General features: G+C 46.2%; 9 protein-coding genes across 9 annotated transcripts; 7 read left to right on the forward strand and 2 right to left on the reverse strand.

Annotated features, from left to right (window-relative positions):
- Positions 1–191: 191 nt before the first annotated feature.
- On the reverse strand, positions 192–1,045 carry BT62DRAFT_1012769 (uncharacterized protein; the record flags this gene model as incomplete). The annotated part of the gene is made up of 5 exons (XM_043177971.1): positions 192–373; positions 418–436; positions 490–576; positions 744–912; positions 963–1,045. The coding sequence occupies 5 exons, from the start codon at positions 1,043–1,045 to the stop codon at positions 192–194; spliced, it is 540 nt and encodes a 179-aa protein (XP_043033903.1).
- BT62DRAFT_975955 (uncharacterized protein) lies at positions 665–3,372 on the forward strand. The gene is made up of 24 exons (XM_043189216.1): positions 665–1,131; positions 1,183–1,208; positions 1,267–1,278; positions 1,330–1,363; positions 1,421–1,429; positions 1,478–1,516; positions 1,572–1,585; positions 1,637–1,735; positions 1,791–1,800; positions 1,851–1,868; positions 1,919–1,944; positions 1,996–2,021; positions 2,072–2,106; positions 2,160–2,196; positions 2,250–2,265; positions 2,312–2,354; positions 2,407–2,507; positions 2,556–2,615; positions 2,668–2,695; positions 2,744–2,801; positions 2,854–2,878; positions 2,928–3,054; positions 3,105–3,174; positions 3,233–3,372. The coding sequence occupies exons 1-24, from the start codon at positions 1,093–1,095 to the stop codon at positions 3,247–3,249; spliced, it is 969 nt and encodes a 322-aa protein (XP_043033904.1). The 5' UTR covers positions 665–1,092; the 3' UTR covers positions 3,250–3,372.
- A 1,457-nt stretch (positions 3,373–4,829) lies between these two features.
- BT62DRAFT_1012772 (uncharacterized protein) lies at positions 4,830–5,207 on the forward strand (the record flags this gene model as incomplete). The annotated part of the gene is made up of 3 exons (XM_043177972.1): positions 4,830–4,874; positions 4,934–4,951; positions 4,992–5,207. The coding sequence occupies 3 exons, from the start codon at positions 4,830–4,832 to the stop codon at positions 5,205–5,207; spliced, it is 279 nt and encodes a 92-aa protein (XP_043033905.1).
- A 349-nt stretch (positions 5,208–5,556) lies between these two features.
- BT62DRAFT_938082 (pyruvate decarboxylase) lies at positions 5,557–8,456 on the forward strand (the record flags this gene model as incomplete). Its single annotated transcript, XM_043187461.1, has 14 exons — positions 5,557–5,701; positions 5,847–5,890; positions 5,942–6,019; positions 6,075–6,118; positions 6,174–6,273; positions 6,321–6,435; positions 6,488–6,796; positions 6,853–6,993; positions 7,044–7,281; positions 7,332–7,424; positions 7,476–7,554; positions 7,606–7,719; positions 7,771–8,098; positions 8,272–8,456. Coding segments are annotated over 13 exons (1,735 nt in total), but the record flags the coding sequence as incomplete, so codon positions are not given.
- A 264-nt stretch (positions 8,457–8,720) lies between these two features.
- On the reverse strand, positions 8,721–9,571 carry BT62DRAFT_626401 (uncharacterized protein). Its single transcript, XM_043181662.1, has 4 exons — positions 9,552–9,571; positions 9,112–9,495; positions 8,993–9,056; positions 8,721–8,937 (listed from the first exon to the last, which is right to left on the reverse strand). Exons 2-4 carry the CDS (start codon positions 9,381–9,383, stop codon positions 8,884–8,886), a joined length of 390 nt encoding a protein of 129 aa, XP_043033907.1. The 5' UTR covers positions 9,384–9,495; positions 9,552–9,571; the 3' UTR covers positions 8,721–8,883.
- Positions 9,572–11,516: 1,945 nt separating this feature from the next.
- BT62DRAFT_938085 (acetyl-CoA synthetase-like protein) lies at positions 11,517–14,451 on the forward strand. The gene is made up of 20 exons (XM_043187462.1): positions 11,517–11,571; positions 11,628–11,677; positions 11,729–11,924; positions 11,978–12,040; positions 12,102–12,135; positions 12,193–12,500; positions 12,565–12,611; positions 12,662–12,787; positions 12,836–12,896; positions 12,949–12,955; positions 13,014–13,049; positions 13,097–13,240; positions 13,292–13,341; positions 13,388–13,421; positions 13,472–13,596; positions 13,660–13,673; positions 13,723–13,839; positions 13,892–14,064; positions 14,116–14,168; positions 14,227–14,451. The coding sequence occupies exons 1-20, from the start codon at positions 11,523–11,525 to the stop codon at positions 14,316–14,318; spliced, it is 1,779 nt and encodes a 592-aa protein (XP_043033908.1). The 5' UTR covers positions 11,517–11,522; the 3' UTR covers positions 14,319–14,451.
- A 1,144-nt stretch (positions 14,452–15,595) lies between these two features.
- BT62DRAFT_626803 (uncharacterized protein) lies at positions 15,596–16,996 on the forward strand. The gene is made up of 8 exons (XM_043181666.1): positions 15,596–15,806; positions 15,911–15,980; positions 16,033–16,157; positions 16,220–16,269; positions 16,321–16,394; positions 16,460–16,574; positions 16,639–16,829; positions 16,888–16,996. The coding sequence occupies exons 2-7, from the start codon at positions 15,921–15,923 to the stop codon at positions 16,785–16,787; spliced, it is 573 nt and encodes a 190-aa protein (XP_043033909.1). The 5' UTR covers positions 15,596–15,806; positions 15,911–15,920; the 3' UTR covers positions 16,788–16,829; positions 16,888–16,996.
- Positions 16,997–19,200: 2,204 nt separating this feature from the next.
- On the forward strand, positions 19,201–22,419 carry BT62DRAFT_626580 (acetyl-CoA synthetase-like protein). The gene is made up of 21 exons (XM_043181663.1): positions 19,201–19,387; positions 19,455–19,685; positions 19,744–19,793; positions 19,845–20,040; positions 20,094–20,156; positions 20,210–20,243; positions 20,297–20,595; positions 20,647–20,693; positions 20,747–20,783; positions 20,841–20,875; positions 20,926–20,986; positions 21,039–21,045; positions 21,097–21,132; positions 21,182–21,316; positions 21,370–21,419; positions 21,466–21,499; positions 21,550–21,674; positions 21,730–21,743; positions 21,793–21,909; positions 21,963–22,135; positions 22,188–22,419. The coding sequence occupies exons 2-21, from the start codon at positions 19,568–19,570 to the stop codon at positions 22,258–22,260; spliced, it is 1,704 nt and encodes a 567-aa protein (XP_043033910.1). The 5' UTR covers positions 19,201–19,387; positions 19,455–19,567; the 3' UTR covers positions 22,261–22,419.
- A 350-nt stretch (positions 22,420–22,769) lies between these two features.
- Positions 22,770–23,715, forward strand: BT62DRAFT_626625 (uncharacterized protein). The gene has a single exon (XM_043181664.1). The coding sequence runs from the start codon at positions 22,979–22,981 to the stop codon at positions 23,516–23,518; it is 540 nt and encodes a 179-aa protein (XP_043033911.1). The 5' UTR covers positions 22,770–22,978; the 3' UTR covers positions 23,519–23,715.
- The last annotated feature ends 497 nt before the right edge of the window (positions 23,716–24,212 follow it).

Consider the following 24,212-nt stretch of genomic DNA (forward strand, 5'->3'; position numbering starts at 1 on the left):
CTATGGTCTTCAAGCTTTCGTTTTTAAAGTCTCCTTTAGCGACCGAGAGACCCTAGTCGGTATCAAAAAGATTTACAATTGGAAAATAGTGAATCCCGTGCGATAGGAATCTTCATCCCCGGATAGCCAGATATACTCATGCTTTCTCCTTTGAAAGGTTCTCGTTCGACCTTTGCCCCCTAGATACTAAGTTATCGGATTAGGATATCAGAAAAATTCGCCCGTCGGGTCGGTTTGGAGGTAAGCCGGCGATAACAGAGGTCGGCAATCCAGTCATCTAGACGCAGTCGGTCATTAAAATGAAGCGTGGAATGAAGTAGTTCCTGACCGTTGCGTTGGATATACACGAAAATACTCTTCCTGCTCAAAAAGACTGTAGATCACTGTTGGATGATGGCAACGGTGCCTCCTGCGCACGTGTGCTGACCGGGTTCCTCTGCAAGGAGGTGGCGTGTCAACAAATCACTGGCACGATGTCGTTGCTTGAACTTTGAAGGCAGTGGTGCGCTGAACGGAACCAGGTCCAGGCCACTCGGTAGCCGGCCCGATCACAATATCGCCATTTGCCGCTTGGCCCTGGCCGGGTCCGTTTGGTTGGGTACTTTTGTTATTTTTTGTATGTTGTTTTTCCTGCTAAAAAAACTTGGTTGATTTACTGATTTATCCTGTATTCAAGAGTCATTTGACGTCTTAAATGGGCATCCGTTCAAGGTCTTCCACCTCCCATGTGGATGCCACGCCACCTCCTCGCCCGCAGTGCAGGGTGGCTTGAGATTCGACGCTTGATACATCTCTGCGGCACAGGCAAAGGGCACGGGGTTAAAATTATACCCCAGTATTATACTGATTCCGACCCAATACGCGCCCAAACACAGATCAATGCGAATACCGCTGGATCCTGTCAAGAATCGCCTTGTTTCGTTATGACTGCTCGTAATTTCCAAGCGAAATGATTTCGAAACATTCCACGGTCGAAACTTCCTGACGCGTGCCCGAGAAATAAAGTAATACGAACAATGAAATACCGGTCCTGGCGGTGGCGCATTGCCTTTTGCTTCCCAAGCTCTTCCACCTCTCGCCTACAGTCCAGCGATGAGCTCCTCAGTAGAGGTTCCTACTCTACACACCACGGTGGGTGATTCACATCTCAGGAATCGACTCCTTGCTGACGATGATGTATAGATGGGCGCATTGATGATTGGTACCATGTGAGCTTTGGACACTTCTTTTCGGAGTTATTTGCTGATCTGTTGAATGGTGACAAAGCTTGGCTGCAGTGTAAGTATCCTTTTTTCGAGCAGTATTTCATTCACTAACTACGATTTCTAGGCTATGGGGCGTATCTTGCATGCAGACATACGAGGTATGAGGTTTGCTCGAATTTTCCCACATTTTCTCACAGTGGTGGACCCGCTTTCAGTACTTCAGTGTGCGTACCCGTGCTTCTCAGCCATCGCCTCTGCCAATCCCCACGCAGATGTATAGGAAGACGGATGACCCGAGGCTGAAAGTCATGGTGAGCGCCAGTTCATGATCGAACGCGTAGTAAGAGAAAGACTTATGTTTGCTAGGTTGTGGTGGTCTTGTACGAATGATTTCTCTGTAAACAACTCGACATTTCTAATCATAAATCCAGTCTTCTTGACACCGTGCAGCAAGTATTTGTTACACATACTCTATATGAGTACCTAGTCGTTCATTACTATGACCCCGCCAACCTCGGAGTTGTTGAGTGGTGAGCGCATTCGATTCTGACCTTCATTTTTATCATACTGAAAATGGCGCTGTAGGAGTCTGTTGGTACGATCTAATATACTCATGTCCGGTACGGTAACCAATCTCCAATGCAGGCTCAGGTTGCCCCATCAGTATGTCAATTACAAGCCAGGGCGACGTTCTGATATCGATGTGATCACAGGGCCTCATTGCGCTACTAGTCCAATCGTATGTCTTCACATTAATCCCGTGTCCCCTTCTTCTGACTTTTATTTCCAGGTTTTTCACATATCGAGTATTTATCTGTAACGCGTTTTCCTCGTCTCGTCGCGTTCAATTCTAATCGCATCGACAGTGAGCCGCAAGAATATACCAATAACGTTATTCCTTGTAGGTGCCTCGAGGTCATTGTTCACAGCACCCGACTGACTTGTTTTCTCTAGGGGTCACTTGTTTTCGCAGAATTTGGAGTTACTATCGGTCAGAGCTTTTTCGTGCAATTCCACTCTGTCTCATACGCTCTTCCTATATAGCATACTTCGTTCGAGGGTGAGTGCAATGGGTCAGGATTTTGCCTGCCACTGAATGCCTGCAGGTGGTCTGTCAAACTCGTGGCAGAAATTCCGTCTAAACTTACCGTCCGTGTGGTCTTGCGCAAATCATTCAAATTAACTGAATAGAAGCATATAGAACCTGTCACGATCAATGAATGCTGTCGGCGCTGCGGGCGATATATGTATCACCATATCACTCATTTCTTTACTTCAGCGGTCCAAGTCCGGATTCAGAAGGTACGATGTTTCGGACGCACGCCTTCATCTTATTCAATTCCGATTTAGAACCGACGCGATGATGAACCAGCTTATTCTTTTTTCTCTCAATAGTGGCTTACTTACTAGGTAAGATATTCAGTCTGCGAGACGTACTATACGGGTACTCAATTATGAGTAGCATTTGTGCAATAACGTCGCTGATATTGGTACGTACTTGTTCTCTATCTCCAAGTTAAAGAAATAATCGTTGACAGGTCTTGGTGTGCCCGGACACATTCCTATATATAACTTTCTATATTCTTTTGGGCCGTTGTACGTCTTCTTGCTACTATGTCGTCTTTTCGCCAATAACGAGCGTCGACAGTGTATACGAACTCACTTCTGGCAACGTAGGTCGTTCGCTAATTCCATTAGTTAATAAGCTGATAGTTTCTCAAGCCTCAATGCGCGATTCAAGATACGAGGGCAGCAGGAAGGTGAATCCTTCATGGCAGCTGTGAGTATGGATGCGACGTCTGTAGAACGGCGGACTCTTCCTGGCCTCACTTCCAGTGCGAATAGTTCGGTGAGACCTACACGCTCTGTCTCTGGCTTTTCCCTCACATGTTCTCTTAGAAACCACAACATATTGTTATCAAGCGGGAAACCGAGATTGAAGTTTTGGCAGATTATGAACTTGGTGTTAGTGAGTTTCAAGTTTTCACAACTGGACATGCGCTTAGGATGTCTTTCTTTTCGAAAAGAATCATCGCCATCATGATGAGGCTGCTAGCACTGCGAGTTTCGATGCCAAGTGACCCATATCTCATGGACATAAAGTATCCCACCGTGACCGAGCCTCTCTAACACCGTGGCGGATAAACCACATGTATTTTCTCCAACCCTACAGTATTGTACATACCATCTTTTTGTTATGCGCCGTCGGGGAGCCGACAAGGAGGCTACGACTTTTTCTGATCGAGGATTTTGGGACTCGCTTTTGCCACTGCATCAGACTGTGCCTTGATTGCCGCACAGCGAGACTGGACTGTGAGACGGCCTTTTGCTCCCTATGCCGGGACCCATCAAAGTGGGCCATCATAGTTATAGGTATAGCTACCGTCTCGAGATACTTACCTCGTATGCAATTACAATATTAAAGTTTGGTACTCCTAGCGCGATGATCGTTCCGGCAAGTCCCCGCCTAATCAGCATTCGACTTCAAATTCCGATTTAGTATGTGGGAGTTGTGAACGACATGGAGATAAAGTGGAGACAATTTCAGGTCCAGCAAGCGGTTTCAAAGAGGTTCTCTTTTTGATTTTCGGAAAAGTCCCCATCTAACGGAAAACATTTTTTAAACGAAATTTTCACAAAATACCAGAACAGCTTAGATCAAGGCGTATCCGAAGTATGAGCCCGTCCGATTATCAAATTAGCGAGCTGTTAGGGGCTTCGGCAGAAAGCGGCAGAAGATTTGCAGCGGCACGGCTTATATCGGCTTGTACCGACACGCTGTCTGCTCTCACTGCGGCTGCACAGAAGATGAAATAAATTGAAGGCGAAGAGCATTAAGCGGCACTGAAGGTACAGTCAACGATTTTCTTTGCGTGGAGGTGGTATCAAGGCTAAGCCGAGAGAAGCCGCGCCACGGCAACACTTCGCCTCCGATCGATGATCATTGCGGAAAGTTCAGCAAGTCCGATCTTAATCACGATCATCAAAAGGTTGCGAGCATTGAAGAACGACACAGGACACGATGCAATGCATCCAAGGAAAAGCTGAATGAAGAGAAAAGGTGGCTATCACAATCCTAAATGGTACTATTCTCATAATTATATTTTACTAGCAGTAGCCTGTGCAATGCACCATTGAAGATGTAAATGAGCAAAGCTAAAAATCATGACAGTAAGAATATTGATGTGAGGGAGGTTCTTGATGAATCTGGAGAATGCTGGATCAATGATGTGCTTGTTCTCAGTTCCCTTTACAAGGGTAAAACCAATGTTATGATCAAGCTAGTATATACATCACATAGATAACGGTAGTAATTGTTTAACTAGCTTTGAGATCAAAGAAAAGCATTCAGCATATTCCTCTATGGTTCAGCAAACATTTAGCTTAGCTGAATAAGTAAGAGAAGACAAGTGTTCAGCATAGTCTTTTCAAACTTAGGTTCACTCAAGAGAGGATAATTTGGAATATAAATTGATTGATTCTCTTGTAGCTACTGGATGCTTGCATATAAGCTAAGACTATGCGAGAAAGAGAGAGAAACTTATAGAAGATATAAAACTGCGAGAACATTCTTGATGGACGAGCGGGCCGATTGCCGAAAAAAGGGAAGTACGGATTCTAAATATGGATATCCATATCAGGCGGCCTGACTCTGTCGAGTTCCTCGAGGTTGCTGCCTTTTATTTTCTTTGATATTTATGTTTATGTGAATGCTGCTGTAAGTGTAGTCCGAGTCTGGATGGAACGTACGCTTCTGAGGCTAAGTTGACTTTTTCGTTACGTTAGGCAGTACCAGTCTTGTCTACGTCGTTGGAGGTTCAACGTGAGCGGTCTGAGCTTGCGAGGGCAGCGCACATAAGGTACATCTCCCGCTTGTACTCAGCACCGCAAGAGCCAAATTCGCTACCCAACCACACTCGAGACTTGATTCCAGGAGATGGAATCTTACTCGCAAGAGGAATAAAGATTTCTCTCCATCCCCCTCTTAGGTCCGTCGTTTAATGTATGTCTTCGACTATCTCTGCTACTTCAATGTTATAACTTTCATATCGCCCCATCTAGGTGCTCGGGACCCTTCCGAGGCCTATCGGGCTTTGATTGGTGAACAGGGATCATATGCATCGTTGTCGGAATTAAAACTGGTGCCAGGCAGGCCTCTTGTAGTTATCCGAGACGCAACTAGTTACATGCATTCTATGTAATGCACCACTATGCCCATGGGGGGCCTGACCTTCTGCTTACCACATTCTACTGTCGTCACCGATCGTCACTGCTGGACTGTTTCGGTGGATCCGTATATAATCTTGAGACAGACTGTGGTCATCGTCATTCTCTGTCTCAATTGTGCCACCATGTCCTCTTCGACAGATACTGCTATCCAGGACGAGGTCAACCGCCTCAAGCTCGAGCTCCAAGCTCTCAAGGTCGAGGATGGTTCAGAACAGATATATGTTGGACAATACCTGCTTTCCAGGTTGCAGCAGCTGGGCGTCACTGTGTGCCGGCCATTGTCCTTATCGTAGCATCGCTTATTTTGCGATACAGTCCATGTTCGGTCTCCCTGGAGACTTCAACCTGGGCTTCTTGGTGAGACCCATATTTCGCTTGATCTCTTCGGTATACAGACTATGCGGTATCTAGGACCTGGTAGAGGATCATCCCACCATCAATTGGGTTGGTAACTGGTACATAGCTCATTCTAGTGAATGAAGGCCTGACCTGACCTATTCTGATAGTAATGAACTAAACGCGGCCTATGCCGCAGATGGATTTGCCCGCGTGAAAGAGCAGAGTATCGGTGTCGTATTGACGACGTGAGGATTCTATTACCGCTATCGCGATGCGCTGTTTCTAATACCATCTTTATAGGTTTGGTGTTGGAGAGCTATCAGCAACCAATGGCATCGCAGGAGGTACGTGCTCTGTCTGCTACAGCGGTTCTGAGAGCATGTCCTTACCTTTGTTCAGCTTTCTCTGAGATGGTTCCTGTTCTTCATGTTGTAGGCGTCCCCAGCACTGTCCAGCAGAAGACCAAACCCATGCTTCATCACACCCTCGGTGATGGAAGGCAAGCTTCTTGATTCCTTTGATTGTCATGCGGTTAAGTCCGTGTAGGTATGATGCATATATGAAGGTTGCTGAGCAGTTCAGTGTAGCGCATGTATACCTCACCGATGCGGCCACGGCGGCGGTTGAAATTGATGACCTCCTCACTGAATGTATGACAAAGGTAATATGATGATATGTGGTCGGCCCAAAAATCTAACCTGGTCATTATTCAGGCCCGTCCTGTTTACTTGACCCTGCCCACGGATATCGTCTACGATAAGATATCTTCAGCGCGTCTTAAAATACCTTTGTCCGGTACTCCGCCGCCGAACGAGCCAGAAGCCGAGGCATTTGTCTTGGACAAAATTGAGGGACTCGTGAAGGAGGCGGAGGGACATGTGGTTGTTCTCCTCGACGCGTGTGTTGTCAGACACTATGCACGCGCAGAGACAAAGGAGCTAATTAGGACGACCGGATTCCCAGTTTACGCTGCGCCTATGGGGAAGACGGCTGTAAACGAGAGTTGGGAACGTTTCGGAGGCGTGAGTATACTCTCACCTCTGAAGATACCGCGCATTTACTGACTTTTTCGATGTAGATTTACATTGGATCAATCAGTCACCCCGAGATTAAGGAGAAGATCGAGTCGGCAAAGCTCATTTTATCTCTTGGCAGCTTGAAGAGCGACTTTAACAGTGGAAATTTCACTTATAGTATCCCAACTGCGCGCACCGTTGAGGTATGTGTTTTTTTTTCGCATCTCGTATGTGTCGTTTATCCTTCATGTAGTTGCACTCCTCTTGGACTAAAGTCCAGTATTCCGATTATGCGGGTATCGGCATGAAAGACCTGCTCCCAAAGTTGACCAGAAGACTGCAGTCCTATCGGAGTGCAGCACTCAAGTACGATGTTCCGCGTTTCCATGCTGTCGTACCTCAGGAAGACGACGGCATCATCTCCCATTCTTGGCTCTGGCCCACAATGGCCAAATTCTTCAAGCCAAGGGATGTTATTGTCACAGAGACTGGTAAGTATAACTTTCTGAATGTGTATTCTTAGCTCAATTTTTGTTCTCAGGGACATCAGATTTCGGCATCTTGGACGTTCCATTGCCTAATGATTCAATTTTAGTTAACCAAATCTTCTGGGGAAGTATCGGTTGGTCTGTTGGTGAGTATCAAATCGATTCCTTCTTTCAGATATGTATTGATACCGTTACAGGAAGCTGCCTTGGGGCTGCGTTAGCTGCGAAGGATAGGGACCTTGGCCGTGTCGTTCTCTTTGTCGGTGACGGTAGCCTGTAAGTGGTCTTTGATCTTGTCCAGACCAAACATCGACTGCAATCTCCTAGTCAACTCACCGCACAAGAGCTGGCGACTATGATTCGCGCAGACCTCAAGCCCATCATCTTTGTCTTGAACAACAGTGGCTATACAGTCGAACGGTGCATCCGTGGTCAAACTCGGTGCGTACTTTTCTTCCCTCTGCTGTGCGCAACCTAAGCAAACAATCCCAGAAAATACAATGACATTACAAACTGGAAATGGACATCACTTCTTGAAACTTTCGGTGACCTTGATGGGACACGCTCAAAGTCTTATACTGTCAATACTAAGGAGGAGTTGAAGAATCTCTTAGATGATTCCGAGTTTTCCAGCGCCCGCAAGATCCAACTCGTCGAGGTCCTGATGCCCATGCTTGATGCTCCTCTGTCATTGAAGTTCCAAACCGAACTAAGTGGCAAGACTTAACGCTTACACCAAGTGAAGGATGAACTTCTTATGTTTCTTTCGCGATAGCCCTTGTTTTCAGACGATGACTGACCTACCTCACTGGTTGTACTTCTTAGTCATTAGGCGTACAGATTTTCGTTGCATCGGTGGCAACGCTGCAATGCCTTCATGTTCTACGTCAAATTGCATTCAATACTTTGCAAAATGTTACAAGAAGATATGTGCTGTTGGTTGTCAGGCCGGCTGAAAGTTGGGCCGGTAATGCACTCCGAGGATGAAACCAACCCCCTTATTACATGTTACATCCTTTGTTTCCGGACTTTCGAAAGACGAAACGGGCTCAGGTCAACGCATTACATCTCATCCACACAACATATAGTATATCCTACTTGATAGCACCATACTACATATTCGACTTAGACGGAGCTTTAGATCCAAAGATCTTTAAGAAAACATCATAGTCGGGTGCCCTACCCAAAAAGTCCTGATAGAAATCGTTACTCAATATCCATTAAATCGAGTCGCAACAAACCTTCAAAGGGTCGATCTCCTCTCGGCCTCCACAAGCACCACGATAGCATTTGCCCCGTGCAGGATCAAGAGAGTCAGCTTTTGAATATGGTAGCTGCAACGAGAGTCCAGAGTGGGTATATGGGGCATTCTAAATCATAACAATCACGCACCATACATGTCCGCTGCGAACACCAATGAGTACGAGCACGTGTACCTAGAGTGATACAGCAACGCTTTTATCCCCTCAGATAAATGAATGTCCTACCCGTAGTAACCTGCATCGTAACCCCCCGTAATGTGACCGGAAGGACCTAGATCATGCTCCGCCAAAGCTGAACTTGCGTAAAATATATCGTGTCCAGGGCATGGTTCGCCGACCTTGACTAGCAAAATGCACTCCCTGAGTTCGTTCCAGAGTTCACTATAGTCCGCATCCTCTGATCATCGCAAAAGGTAAGTCTGAGGTCCAGATATTGCACTGAGGAAACCCACCTTGATCCGTTTGTACTTTGATGTCGAATTTGACGAAGAAGAGCTGTCGGAGGTGACGTACCGGCTAGTTGAAAACATTAGCGGAACCTCAGGTGAACTGCACGCAGGGTATATCAGACCTTTTGATGAGTTTGTCAATAAGCTCAGGCAATAAAGGTTGGCCGGCCTCTTGATGACTGGACATCTTTTGCAGAACCTTTGGCTCCCAGCACCAGTTTTTCCAACACCTGAGAAGGGGCCTCAATGAAATCCCTCGCCACACCACAGAGAGTTCATTTCTGCATAACGTTAAGGGGAAGAGGACCGACCTAGTGCCATGGAACCTCGAGAAATAAGTTCGGCTCAGCAGCCCCTGGAAGACATGTCCCATCTTGTGGAAGAAAGTTGTCATGCCTCATGATTTCGGGCTTATCCTGTGTCAATTTTGCAAGGTTAGCGACCATCACGGCGAGGGGGTACTCTCGTGATCCATCAGGAAGGTCATAATAACAGAGGCCACACGGCTGCATGTGAATATTTAGGGGTGAATTTCGGGTGTTTTGCAGCTATGCGCACATACCACGCGGGAAAAGATCAAGGTAGCAATACCCCACAAAATCAGACTCGTCTTTAGCATTCTTTTCCCAGACAGCAGACCGCTGGACATCTGATCGATCATCTGTCTGCTGTTCAGGAAAGAATGATAGATTCTGCCGGGATGCCAAGTTGAACCGCCTTTAATTTCCTCGAATTGAACACCCAACAGGTTCTGGTAGATGGAGAGGATTGTTGGGATGACAACGGAGACTGGGAAATACTCCTTGACAAGCGCGTCATCGAGGTCGAGAGTCTTTTCGATGAACTTTCGGTCATAGTATCTATAGTCCCAAACATAAAAATCTTCGTCAAAGAGGAGACCAGCTTCCTCGTGTTCCTGCTTTTTCAAAGCTAGGAGAGATGCCTTGTCTTTCGCTCTCGAAGTAAATTATTGGAAAGGTTATCTTCATTTGCTGTTCCGGTGGTGTTTATACCCTATCATTGTGGTTTCGGTGCGTACCACTTTATTGCTCAACTGAGGGTGTTTTTGAATTGAGGATTGGGCTGCAGGTCACACATCCTTCGGGAAGATTATCAAACTGTCGTTACTGGCCATTGCCCAGAGGGAGTGGGAAAGGAGAGGAAAGAAGTAAATGAGGCGAAACCCAAGAGAGTTCTCATTCGACGCTTGTGAATACACTCAGTCGTAACGATTCATAAATAAAAGGCTTATTGTCGCTCTGGTCCTCATCTTTCAGCGGGTTTGGATGGGAGAACTTGAAGCAAAGGCTGCGACGATGTTGTGACTGAGTTATACGACAAGTTTCTTGTCTCGGGACTTGGGCGCCTGTCCACCTGAATGTTGAATTGGTCTTCAAGTCTGTTCCAGATGGGAATGAGGCTATTCATACACATCTTGCGTCACCTCACAGGCCCACTTGACAATACCCGGGTATAATTAACTGGCTGCGAAGCGTCGTCGGCAAGATTCAATCATTTAATAACCGCACCGATGGTACCTTGCATGAGCACTAGTCGGCCAGGTAGAACTACCGCGAACTGAGAAGCTATTTATAAAGGACTTAAATGTATGAAACGTTATAAAGGCCAATTTAAAGACGCAAAAAGATCCAAGTAAATCCTCTCCTTAAATCAGGTCCCAGATAGGCCTGGCCTCTCACTGGAATGTTGTTTCCTCAAGGAATGAAATCACGTTCGTCGTCGTAACCCTGATCCGCATTGATCGGCGTAGGGACGTTTCTGATACTCGCATCCAAAACTACCAAAAGCTTTCCTGAGACAATGACACCGCGAGTACTACGCAGTGAGAGAGCCTAGAATATTCCTAGAATATTAGACAACCATTGGTTTTCGGGGTTGGGGGGAGAACTCGGCTTCGAGTGCCCGGATGAAGGGATGCAGAGGCTCAAACTCGTAGCAGCGGAAGGCGAGAACACAGTTGTTTGTAGGCTGGATCTAGCTGGGGTTTTCTGGCTTGAGATGGGGTTTGGAGGGTCAGTAGTGACAATGTATGAGCGCTGAGCCTGACCCGGATATCGCCATATCCCAAACAACTGAACAGCTGAAAAAGACGTAGCTGCAGCATCAGACCAGGTGCTACGTAAACAAAGAACAAAGTATATGGGTTGTCAAATGGGACCGAAGATAGACGGAGCGACTTGGAAGAGCTCAACGAAATGAAAATAATATCCGCCCTGTTGTTGAACATGCCGCGGAGTAGACTCGAACCCCAGTTAATGAAACAGATCAACTCGCGTAGGCGGATGATGCTCTGTCAACCGAGGTGGGGACTAGTTCAAGTCTAGCTGCTTGGAGGCTTGTGGGCAACTTTGAAACGGGATCAAAACACTGGGAAAAGGACACTTTATTCTCTACGCATTGTTTATCCATTATAATCACAAGCTTGGGGTTCGATCCTTACGTGAAACGGGTAGTTTTTGTGATATATAATAGTCGATGGTGTGCTCCCTTTCGTTGTTTTTCATCATCCATCATGACGAATAGCAGTGAATCATGGACCCCGCGCTGTTCTATCGAAGAAGGTGAGCGTGGTGACAAATTCCCAGAACATCCGCCCCCTAATTCGAGGAAATACTAGCCGATAGAATACTTACAGGACCAGGGAGCTTGCTTGAAATTGAAACTCGCGTGCGTACTCTTGTTTGCGCCGTATTCTTTCAAGGTCTAAATGGGATATAGATCATTGACGGGAGGGTCTTGAAAGTTTGGAAGAACCTCTGGCCATCCCTGCGACTATTATTTTTGAATTCGACCAAAGAACATGCCGACAAAACCTACATCGTGTACGAGAAAGAGCGCTACACCTTTCAGGAGGTATTGGAGAAGACGGTCAAATGTGCAGCCATCTTCAGAGATGTTTACGGCCTTAGGAAAGGTAATGATACCTTGTCGATTTTTTTCGGCCCTGCCAACCACTCATCGCCATAGGGGATCGAGTAGCGATCTGCTCTCACAATTGTCCAAATTACTTGGTTGTATTTTGGGCTTGCCGTGCGTTCCATCTCTTCATACCTTATTCAAAACCAGCGACTCATGAAATCTTGTAAAATAGACCTTCTGGGCGTTGTAACTGCCTTTGTGAATCCGTAAGTCCGCTTCCCCGTACTTCACCAGGCTCATTCGCATCCTGATCCTACCAAAAGATCACAGCCCTTGAAGCTGATAAGACACTGTATCATGCTCGCAAAATTTGCATTGATCATCCTCGACACCGAACAAGCTGACAGGGTTGAATTGATTGGTGCTGAGCTTATGCTTGCATCTGGTGTGTCGGGATATCTCGTACTCGAGGATCACGAAGGACAAGGCCATTGGGAAGGCATGGATGTTTGGAGTGCAGTCTTCTCCGGATATAATGAAGATCCTGGGGCAATACTGAATGACGATCCTCAAATTTTGCCCGAAGATGATGCAACAATCACTTTTACGTCGGGGACCACTGGCCCACCGAGTCCGTAAATTTTTCTGCACTGGCATAGGTCGCAACGTTCCTTATTTTTTTTGCTTTGTTTTAGAGGCTATCTTGAGCTCACAGCGCTCATTCATGAGTCCAGTATTTGATGTAAGTCCTATTTTTTATGGAGGCGTAGTTGATCTTATGAATTGTACTAGGCTACTTCATTCATAGGGAGAGACTATCTTCGAAGGGGTGAATCACTCCTTTCGACGATTATGGCTCCTCAGGAAGCTACGCTGATTACAAGGACGCTATGCGTTCCGTCTTCATTCATCACGACTGTAAGAGATCACACATCCCTAAATGAAGCAATACTAACCTATCTTCAGATGTTCTCCACTTCTCATGGAGTAAAACTTGTTCTAATGCGTGCATGGAATGCACACGAAGGTACGCATCAGCTTCATTAATATTTCCAATGTTTCCTACTCAAACCTTGCAGCCGTAGCGTACTTACAATTCATTTCATTCAGTGCAATTGTTTTATTAATGAATTGATCATTCTAGACTGTGCACAACCGAAGCCGTCACTATGCTGGGGAGGTCCGTGTTTATCTTTCCATATCCGCTTCAGCTCACTGTGTTACAAGTGTGCCCTCAATCGTGAGAGAGATCGCTGACAATACAACATCCGAATACTCGATAAACTCTATAAAAAGAATTTTATATGGAGGTACCCCGATCGCAGCATCTCAACTTCAAAGGTTCAAACAAGCATTTCCCCTCGCCAGTTTGTGAGTGCATCCTAGTTGCTCTGGTAACGGCTTTGACTTGGTATCCTACAGCGTACAAGTATATGCTCTAACTGAGACGAATGCTTCCGCAGTAGGCTTTGGTAAGGAGTATTTCTCTTGAACAGCAGAAACCTGATCTACTCCCAGGTGGACTGGATTACGATGTGAGGCCAGATAGCTGGTGAGCCACCTGTTCCATACATTTTTGTATTTAAGCTGATTAGGTTCCAGTGGTTTCGTGTCTCCTGTCAACGAGATTATGGTAATGAAAGATGGTGGCAAAGTCGTTCCTGGAACACTGGGAGAAGTTTGGCTTCGCGGTCCTAATGTGATGAAAGGGTATTATGGTGATAAAGGTTGGTCTGAAGATTGTTTTAATTCACTGGTAGACATGTTTATGCCTTTGGATAATGCTTCAGCTGCGACCGATCAGGTGAGATTCGTTACTTATGGGTGCCCGTGGCGACTAAGCTATGATATAGGTCCTTACTAAAGACGGATGGCTGGTCACCGGTGATCTGGGACGAGTGGACGAACGCGGATATGTTTACATCTCAGACAGGATCAAAGATATCATCATTAGGGACAGCGTTAACATTGTGAGTGCCATTGGAAGATGTTGTACATCTCTCAGTACTAACCAATCCATAGGATTCCATTTTCGTCGAGAACTCCCTGTACACTGAACCAGGTGTATTGGAAACGGCGGCAGTTGGTGTACCTGACGAGCACTCAGGGGAGTTGCCTGTAGCGTTTGTTACCCTCAGACCTGGATACGATGGTTTAATCGATGAGGAGAAACTCATAGCGACTGCGAAGAAATTGTAAGTGTAACTATGTTCCGACTCTGGCTCTCAAGTGATCCGTTCGAAAAGGTTACCCCCATATGCTGTTCCGGTGATGATTATTGTCTATGATCATGGTTTCGGTGAGTACCACCTTATTGCTTAACTGAAGATCTTTTTGAATCGATGGTTGGGGCACAGATCACACAACCTCTGGCAAGATTATCAAGGTACCGTTACGGGCCATAGCCCAAAAGGAGTGGGTGAGGAGGACCAAGAAAGATTCTGAATAGAGTAGATGAGGCGAAACCCAATGGTGGTATATCGTTCCATACTTTTGAATACACTCCATCAACGATGTATAGATAATAAGTTTACTGTCGCTTTGGTTCTCATCCTTCAACTACCGAAATATACGATTTGGGATTTTCTATTCTTACGGGCCTTTCGCTCTTCCTGTCACTTGTGGATTTACGACGTTGAGCAGAGCAGACTGGAAGAACGTAAGATTAAAGATGAACATTGCGAGAAGCAGCCCACGGCAGTCCTATTATGAGTACATGCAATGAAAAGTTTGAAAGGCACATAGACCACCCCCTCCCAGTGCGTCGTTGCACTATACGACGGTGTCGCGAGTACAGTTGGTAGATGGTGTGGGTCAATCTCAGGATGTTTTGTATTCGGATTCTTCGTTATACATGTATTGGACCACTTTTTGACAGCAGAACTTGATACAGTGAACGGGGTGTATCTTCAAGTGATTGAGGGCCAAGGTACGAAAGAAAGGATAATGCACTCACTCAAATCAGCAGAGCCCAGTCTCTAATGAGTCCCTTAACGGGGCCTGTCAAATGCACTCTACCTTTCCTCGATTTCTGTCCCTATGGGAGATGAGAGAAGAGCCGTCGTGAAGGTGAACCCACGCACTCTCCTAGACTTAGTTCTACCAAGCAGCGGTCGTACTTTGCACCTCTCTGCATCTTGGCCCACCAGCGCCCTGATCTTGGCGAGTTCAGCTGTACGATTTTTAGCCAGATGAATGCTGGTTAGCGCATCAAAAACAGTCATACTTGGTGAGAGCTGGACACTAGCCTCTTTCCAGGCAAAGTCTATCAGACCTTGGACTGCTGCTTGGTGGCCCCTAGCGATGCGATCATGCTCTTCGGAAGTTGTAGTTCTATCGCGAATTCGTCCACTGGCTGTTGCAGCCCGGGATGCAGAGGCCAGATTGGTGCGAGTCATGGATGCAGTTCCACAGATAACAGAGGCATAGTTGAGACTGGTAGTGGCTTGAAACCGTCTCATAGGAATTCCATTTTGGTTTCAATATGTCTGGAAACTTTCAGCAGACTTGAAACGCAGGCGCACTGGTACCCAAATCCCCGAGGTCGCCATTGTCTGAAAATGGAGTCTTATAATCGTCAAAGCACCATGCTCGAAGAGAGACAAAGGTAGGGAGAAAAAGGCAGTCGTATAGAAGTGGTCGTCGCCGCCCGGCGGCTGATGTTATGCGTTACCTCGAGAGTGAAGGTGATGACGTCTGTACGGGAAGCCACGTGAGCATGTGGACAGCTTGCGCACGAACCTTGACAATTCAACGACTTCATCTTTCTTATTATTCGTACTATTGAAACGACGAGGAACGACCGCATCTGTCCTGTTTCACGTCAAGATAGAGACCGTTATCTGTCATTTCCATAAAGGCAATGCTAGAAGAGCTATGTATCGCGTTCCAAGACTTGCGCACCATCCAATAACAATTCTGATTCTATCACGGCCGGGTCGACGAATTTTCAACAAGTATGTCCAAGGGCAAGGCAGAGTTATAGAATGATTTAACACCGTAGGTCTAGTTTTCATCTCGTGGCTAATCCTTGGTTTTCAGTTCTTGATGAATGGAATGTCTACTTGTGATACGTAACGTTGGATTAAAAAAAGGCTTACTAGAAAGTCTGGTGAGAACCATTCTGTAGTATTTAACTGATTGATTACTTATGGTCACTCCAGGGATCCAGTCTGCAACTGCCAGCCCCTTGTTCGTTCTTTGTCGATACTGCCGAAATAATATTACGACTTTTCTGTTACTCGGGCAAGTTTGAACTCTGGCACTTACACAGTTCAGAAATATCTTCGTATGTCTCAGATCCACCTAACAGGTGTTTTCAAGGCTCGACAGGGAACATTTCTGCACAAGGATACCTCGAGCCATCGACGCAGACCAATGCCACAAGGTTCGCAACCAAAGTGGGTGGCATCTATTGCAAATACGACGCGGTCGACTAAAGAGGATCTTAGGCTTCCTATCAGTGCCAATTTGCCGTTGGCATGACGTCGAGATGAAGCTCGAAATCTTACAGAAGACTCGCTCTGTATGTTATTATATATACACGGCTAAACCTATGCTCACGACATTTATAATTTATACAATGAAAAGGCGCACAACTCGATTCTACTCACGACACTCAATGTGCCGTGGCTACCCACTCAGGCTTCGAATTCGCACGATATAGAAGAGTCTTCCTTGCGGCAGATACTGCATTCCACAATACGTAAGATAAAACTAGCTCGTTATCAATATTAATGAAATCCAGCGTCTTCATTCTCTGGAACTAGCATTAGCGCGTCCGTGCTACCCAATAGTGACGCTTCTACCGATCGAATCTGAATGGACAGAAGTCACATTCTTTCAAGAGCAGCGATGGTTCTATGATTGTTCTAGATACCCGCCGACGCCATCAGACGTCATTGGCCAGGGTTGGTGAATTCCGTTACAAGCCATGCGTGCCACGTTCTCCATCTTTACTGTAAAGCCTCCTTCCAGTAATACCTACCTCGGTATGCTCTTACTATAAAGCTTACAAGGTAACAGTCTTGGTTCAAGAATCGTCGACCATGGCTCTCAGCGACTATCTACCACCCGGACTTGCCTATCTATCCCGAGCCATTCTTTCCGGTGTCATTCTATGCACTGCTCTCTGGGTTATTCAATATGTGTTTGGTCTCAAGCTTCTATTATGGCATTGATTGTTCGTTGCTCTGTCCTTACACCATTTATTTGACCTATCTCGCGGCTGGTTCATGAACTTGATTACTCGGCAGGATGCAGCTGCACAGAATTCCGTTATAATGCCGAGCGTACAGGAAAGCAGTATTTTTGGATACGCGAGTATGTATTTTCCTATTCGTCTAGTGGTATCCCTTTCAAATGATGGCATGTTACAAAAAAAGGTCTTTACAGCGGAGCCACAGCATGCCAAGGTTCGATTTTTCACTGATAATCAACGTCTACAGCTTATTCTCATTCGCACCTTTAGGCCATCCTGACGACACAGTTCCAAAAATTTGACCAAGGTTTGAAGACTCCTAGCTGCCGGTTGTCAATTTTTAAGAAACGATTAAAGGTTCTTTCCCCCCTCACCGCTACCATATCTCTCCTTGGCGCTTGCATTATTAACACAGATGGTGAGAAATTCATATTATATATGAGGGTATTCATTGACCTGACCAGATCTATGAAAGTGAGTTTACTATCACCACCGGTCGTTGTTTCTCATCCAAACGTATTTTTCAGGTTTCATCGGACGATGGCGAGACCGTTCTTCTACAAAGATCGAATTTCCGACCTTGACAACTTCGAGAGACACGCCGTCAATACGATCACCCAAGTCAAAGCAAGGTTGAGAGAGGGTTAGCCCGTCGATTTTCAGGTCAGCTCCCTTTTCCTATTATCTCGATTTGTTACCTTATGATGAACCTAGGATGCCGTTGCCCGCTTCACCCAGGATTCCGCTGCCGAATACCTTTTCGGAAGAGACGTCAATTCGATATCTGGGGGTCTCCCTTATCCAGCTAGATCGGGGAAGAATCGTTTCGTCAATCACCCGTCTAATGTTTTTTGCAAGGCATTTGCAAAGGCGCAGGAGCAAATCGTTGTTCGTTTCTACAGAGGACCGTACTGATCACTTCGCGGAATTCTGGGCAGATGAAATAATCCGCTGAGACATGCCATTGATGATTTTATTCAACCAGCACTCCTCGAGACGCATGGGAAAGCTGGAGGTGTCAAGCTTAGGAAGGATTTCGAAAGCATGACCCTGTTAGACTCCCTTGCGGAGAGCATCGAAGGTAGTTGTGTCTATCTCGGATTGATGTGCTATGCCCAGATTAACAGTGTCCGTAGATACAAAAATCATTCAGGATGAAATCGTTGCTCTGTTGACCGCTGGTAGAGACAAGTCAAGTTCCTCGGAATAATTTATGCTCAAAAGATGTTCAAAAGTCGATCCGAAGATTGTTTTAATTTATGCTTACGGCCCTGGATGATACCGCAGCTACTACTGATCCGATGGGATCTCTTACTTAGAGGTGTCAACTAAGCTATGATATTATATATAGGTCCTTACCAAAGATAGATGGTTGATGACTGGCGTTCCGGGACGAATGGACGAAGACGGATATGTCTCTATCTCAGGCAGGACGAAAAATATCATTAGGGATGGTGTTAATGTTGTGAGTGCCATTTGAGTACGTTATACGTCCCTTAGTGATGAGCAAATCCATAAGATTCCATTTTCGCCGAGAACGCCCTGCACACCGAACCGAGTATATTGGAAATAACGGCAATTGGTGTACCTGACGAGCACGCCCAAAGCATGCCAGAGAATTGCCTGTACCATCAATTATCCTCAGACCTGCGCATGATGGATTAATCAATGAGGAGAAACTCGTGGCGATTGCCGAGAAATTGTGAGTGTACCTATGTTCTCATCCTGGCTTTCAATTACTCCATTCAAGAAGGTTACCCTCATATGTCATTCCGGTCATGATTATTTTGTATGATCACGGTTTCGATGAGTACCACCTTATTGCTTAACTGAAGATATTTTTGGATGGTAGATTGGGCGGCAGATCACACATTCCTGGTAAGATTATCAAAGTGCCTTTAAGAGCCGTAGCCCAGAAGGAGGACGCAGATTTCTTCCGCGTTGGTTCATCTTTCCAGTCTTTTTTTAATATACCATTTTGGAATTTCTATTCTCATAGGCCTTCCCATTCTTCCTGTCACTCGTGGATTTACGAAATTTCCAGAATGTAAGATTGGAGATGAGTCTGCCGACGTGCCAAGTGGCAGCAAACAGACGCTCAGTCAGTATTTATTCTCGACTTTTTATTGCAGGAATTAAACTTGTATTTCTTCCAGACATACAGCAGGACTGGCGGCAATCGGCTTAAACGCACACCCTCGAAATCGTACCTAAACGGTGATCCCATCAGCAGAGCACTCCAGACGTGATGAGGATTTGGGGATGTCCAACCTAGCCAGGCGCGTACCCAAGGAGCCGGTGGGACGAAAGAACGTGTGGTGCGTTACATTTTTCATGTACAGTGTGAACTTGTGATGAACGAACAGAAACGAACACGTATGGCAGTGCCGAGTATTCCGGAGCACCTTGCGGGTGACATGATACGTAACGTTCAATGAGTTCAAAAGAGTTTAAATCATGATGATCATGATGGCCCGTCAATACGGTTCAATGCCCGAATGACTTTTTTAATTGTAGATCAGCTATATATCATTCAATGGCACACTCGAGATGGTTATTTTTCACCCATCATGACGGACAGTGAAACCTGGACCCCGCGCTGCTCTATTGAGGAGGGTGAGCTTCCAAATTGCAGGAAATCTACAAGCAGCATGCTGATTCGAGGAAATGCTAGCCGATAGAATACTCACAACACCAGGAAACTTGCTCGAAATTGAAACTCGCGTTAGTACTCATTGTTAACCGTGCTATTCTTTCAAACTGAATGCGATATAGATCATTGACGGAAGGGTCTTGAAAGTCTGGAAGAATCTCTGGCCATCCCTACGGCACCTCTTTTTGCATTCGACTAAAGAGCACGCCGACAAAACTTGTATTGTATATGAGAAAGAGCGTTACACCTTCCGAGATATATTGGATAAGGCGGTCAAATGCGCAGCCATCTTCAAGGATTTGTACGGCATTAAGAAAGGTGAGGATATCCTATTCTTTTTCGACGCCGCCAGTTACTGACTCTCAATATAGGTGATCGAGTAGTCATCTGCTCTCACAATTGTCCAAATTACTTGGTTGTATTTTGGGCTTGCCGTGCGTTCCATCTCAATCAATAACGAGGACTCGATCTTATAACTTGAACACAGATCTTCTGGGCGCTGTTACCGCCTTTGTGAACATGTAAAATTTGCATCCACATGCTTTCATTGTCTGTGTTCTGATCCTACCAAAAGATCGTTGCCATTGGAGCCGCTCCGACACTGTGTCACGCTCACAAAATGTGCGCTGATCGTCCTCGACACCGAGCGAGCCGACGGGATCGAATCGATCGGTGCTGACCTTATGCTCGCATCCGGTGCGTCAGGATATCTCGTACTCGAGGATCACGAGGGAAAAGGCTACTGGGAAGGCATGGATATTTGGAGCACGGTCTTCGCCGGATATCGAGCTCCCAAAGAAATTGACGATCCTCAAATCTCACCTGAAGATGATGCAACAATAACTTTTACGTCGGGCACTACTGGCTTACCCAGTACGTAGTCGGACTGGTTGCACGACTCATCAATGACGTTGTCTGTTCAAGAGGGTGTATTGAGCTCACAACGCGCGTTCTTGACTCCTCTCTTCGATGTATGTCCTCTTTTTTTGTGCACTATTTTCATTGATCTCATGAATCGTACTAGTTGATTTCGTTGGCAGGGAGAGACTGTGTTCGACGAGGCGAGCCATTCCTTCCGACACCTAGTGTAGGTTGTCAGGAAGGTTTTATCATTCCAGGGCTGCTGTCGCAGACTCCTCTAATCCTCTCAGCTGTAAGACTGGCGGCTGACATGATAACTTACCAATATTCACTCATCTTCAGGTGACGTGCGCTCTTCAAGGACACAAGGTTGTTCTAACACGCACATGGAATATACATGAAGGTAAGAATCGGCTTTGTTATTTTAAGTTCTAGTTCTCACTCAATGATTGCAGTTGTAGAGTAATGACATGGTTTTCATTCAGTATCACTTTCTTACTAACTAATTGATAGACTCTGTCAAGCAGAAAATATCATTCGGCTCGGCGGGTCTGTGTTTACTGCGTTTTCCTGTCTCCTTAAATTAACAGTGTTGCAGGCCGCCCTCAATCATTAGAGTGCTCGCTGAGAGTGCGATATCTAGAACTTCGATAAAACATATTCTATGCGGAGGTGCTCCACTCGCAGCGTCTCACCTTCGGAGGTTTAAACAAGCATTTCCTCGTGCCACATTGTGAGTGCGTCCGAGTCGTTCCCTTGATCTGCACGGACTTAGTTACCTTGTAGTGTACAACTATATGGTCTGACTGAGATGAATGCTGCCGCAGCAGGCTTCGGTGAGAATGTACGTTCTTGAACAGCAGAGGTCTGATTTGCTTCAAGCCGGATCGGATTATGATGCAAAGCCAGATAGCTGGTGTGTCTGTATAGTTTATGTCTTTTATATTCCAGCTGATTCGGTTCCAGTGGTTGGGTGTTTCCTGTCGGTGAGGTTATGATAATGAAAGATGATGTCAAAGCCGCACCTGGAGTCCTGGGAGAGATTTGGCTTCGCGGTCCAAATGTGATGAAAGGATATTATGGCGATAAAGGTTGGTCTGAAGATCTCACTGGTGGACAGGCTTACACTTTTGGACGACGCTGCAGCTGCTACTGATAAGGTGAGATCTCTTACTCTGTGATGCCCACGACGACTAATGGTCGATATAGGTCCTTACTAAAGATGGATGGCTGATGACCGGTGATCTTGGACGGATGGATGAAGACGGATGTGTTTATATCACGGACAGGATCAAGGATATCGTCATCAGGGATGGTTATAGCGTTGTGAGTGCCGTTGGAGTACGTTAAACATCTCTTAGTGACGGGCGAATCCATAGGATTCCGTTTTTGTCGAGAACACCCTGTACACCGAACCGGGTGTATTGGAAACGGCGGTAGTCGGTGTACCTGACGAGCACGCCGGGGAGTTGCCTGTAGCGTTGGTTACCCTCAGACCTGCATATAACGGATTGATCGATGAGGAGAAACTCATAGCGACTGCGAAGAAATTGTAAGTGTACCTGTGCTTCGGTTCTGGCTTTCAAAGTGATTTATTTGAAAAGGTTACCCTCATATGCGATTCCGGTGATGATTATTCTGCATGATCGCAATTTCGGTGAGTATCTTATTGCGTAACCGAAGACGTTTTGAATGAGAATTGGCACAGATCACACAAACTCTGGGAAGATTATCAAAGCACCATTGCGGGGTATAGCCCAGAGGGAGTGGGCAAGGAGGACACAGGAAAAGTAGAGGCGAAGCTTATTGTCGCTTTGGTCCTCATCTTTCCAAAAACCACCGAAATATAACATGTGAAATAGAGTAGAAGCCGTGTGAATGACTCTTGAAAACCAGTATTTCCTCGCTTCTTGTGCTACAGGTCCCTCATACAGCTACCAAATGCACCGTTGTATGGTAGCCAATTGTACGGCGGCAGGATTGTGCTCCCCTTTGTTACGCCAATGTGTTCTTCATATCGTATATCGAACGACATAGGCGCGATGTCAAGTGCGACGTGGCTATCATGATAGACTTCCAGAAACCGTTATACGCGTCGTCAGCTGTAACACTGACCTGGGTGCACAATTTAATAAAAACGTATCGCTCAGGATAAAACACACCTTTGGCAAAGATAAGTCAACGACACTGATTCTTGATACATCTGCTTTAGAATCCAAAGTCATTCCGCATCCTACGCCATGGATCATCACCGAAGCTTGGACAACACCTTTGGATGGTAGGAACATGCTGAATATACATTTATTGGGAAAACAGTCGCGTTGTCCATACTTTGCAAAACAACCAAACGTCCTGATCCTGCGATCGAAGACTAGACAGCCCATCTTTCACCACCATGAAGGCAACAATACCGACTCTTATCTTCGCGCTCTCTCTGACCGCCTTGGCCGACAAGATCAAATATAGCCAACTTATCCCGCCTGGAGCGAACGCGATCCCAACCACGTCGAGCAGCTACGACTACTGGTGGCCATACCCTCCTGGGGATGTCATCTCTGCAACCACCACGCCAGCGCCAGCGACATGCCACCAGATCAAACCGTTTCGAGCGAGCGACATTGTCTCGATCTCCCTGCTATCTTCAAGTTCGGACGACACGAACAGCACCACGCGCAGCGACAATTCATCCTCGTCGACCTTCGCCACTCCTACATCATCGGTATCGATCATAATAGCCTCAGCACCTTCCTGCTTTCAGTCCCCTCTTCCCAGCCTGGTAGGCTATCCCAAGAAGGAGCCGAGCGAAAGTAAGATCCGCATATATCTCATACCCGTTCTCGTGGTCGTCGGCGCCATTCTGGGTAGTCTATGCGCGTGGATTGGCTGGGGACGCTTCAGACGAAAAGGCCGGCGAGGAAAGACAGAGCTCGAGTAGGCCCGGCGGACGACTCAAGAGGTGGGGAAGCCCAGTGATACGGCATTTTCATTGAGGGCATAGATAATTAGTTTTACCGGCCGATTTTCCTGAAAAAAGTTAACAGTCGCAAGTCAGCGGAAACAGTAATAGACGCACTCATAACAGTTGGTTTGTCTGTGGGCTATTCGACCATCGGTGGGAAAGGTTCAGTAGTTTCTAAGAGCCTATTAAACTATTGAGAAGGGAAAAAGACGCATATATACAATTAAACGCACCCCGGAGCGAGTAGGTCGGCACTGGACATCGTCTTTCCACCACAAATAGATCTTTCGAATTAAAATAGGCCTTGTGTCGGAGTCAGTCCGACAAGGACGTGCTGATAGGGATGCCGCATCATGCAGACCGGGGTCGACGACCTAAATATTGATCTGCTCCATGAACATCAACAGCAGGAGGTAGATATACGGTACGTACCCCTCGAGATCATTGGGCAGTCGCTGTGTATCCTGACAGCCGTTCACTGTTGGGAGTAGAGAAAGAGAGGTTTTCCATCGCGATATTCATTGGCAATTCGGGCGTAGTAAGAGAAGTGCGATTCCGAGATACTTTACGTACGACGGGGCCTACATTTCCATGACTGAACCCTTCAGTTATCCTGTCATCGTCATGCATAAAGGAGCGACTACGAGCACATACTATCGACAACCGAGTC

This window comes from Guyanagaster necrorhizus, assembly GCF_019112545.1.
Source record: "Guyanagaster necrorhizus MCA 3950 unplaced genomic scaffold BT62scaffold_50, whole genome shotgun sequence".
In the NCBI taxonomy this organism is placed as follows: Eukaryota; Fungi; Basidiomycota; class Agaricomycetes; order Agaricales; family Physalacriaceae; genus Guyanagaster; species Guyanagaster necrorhizus.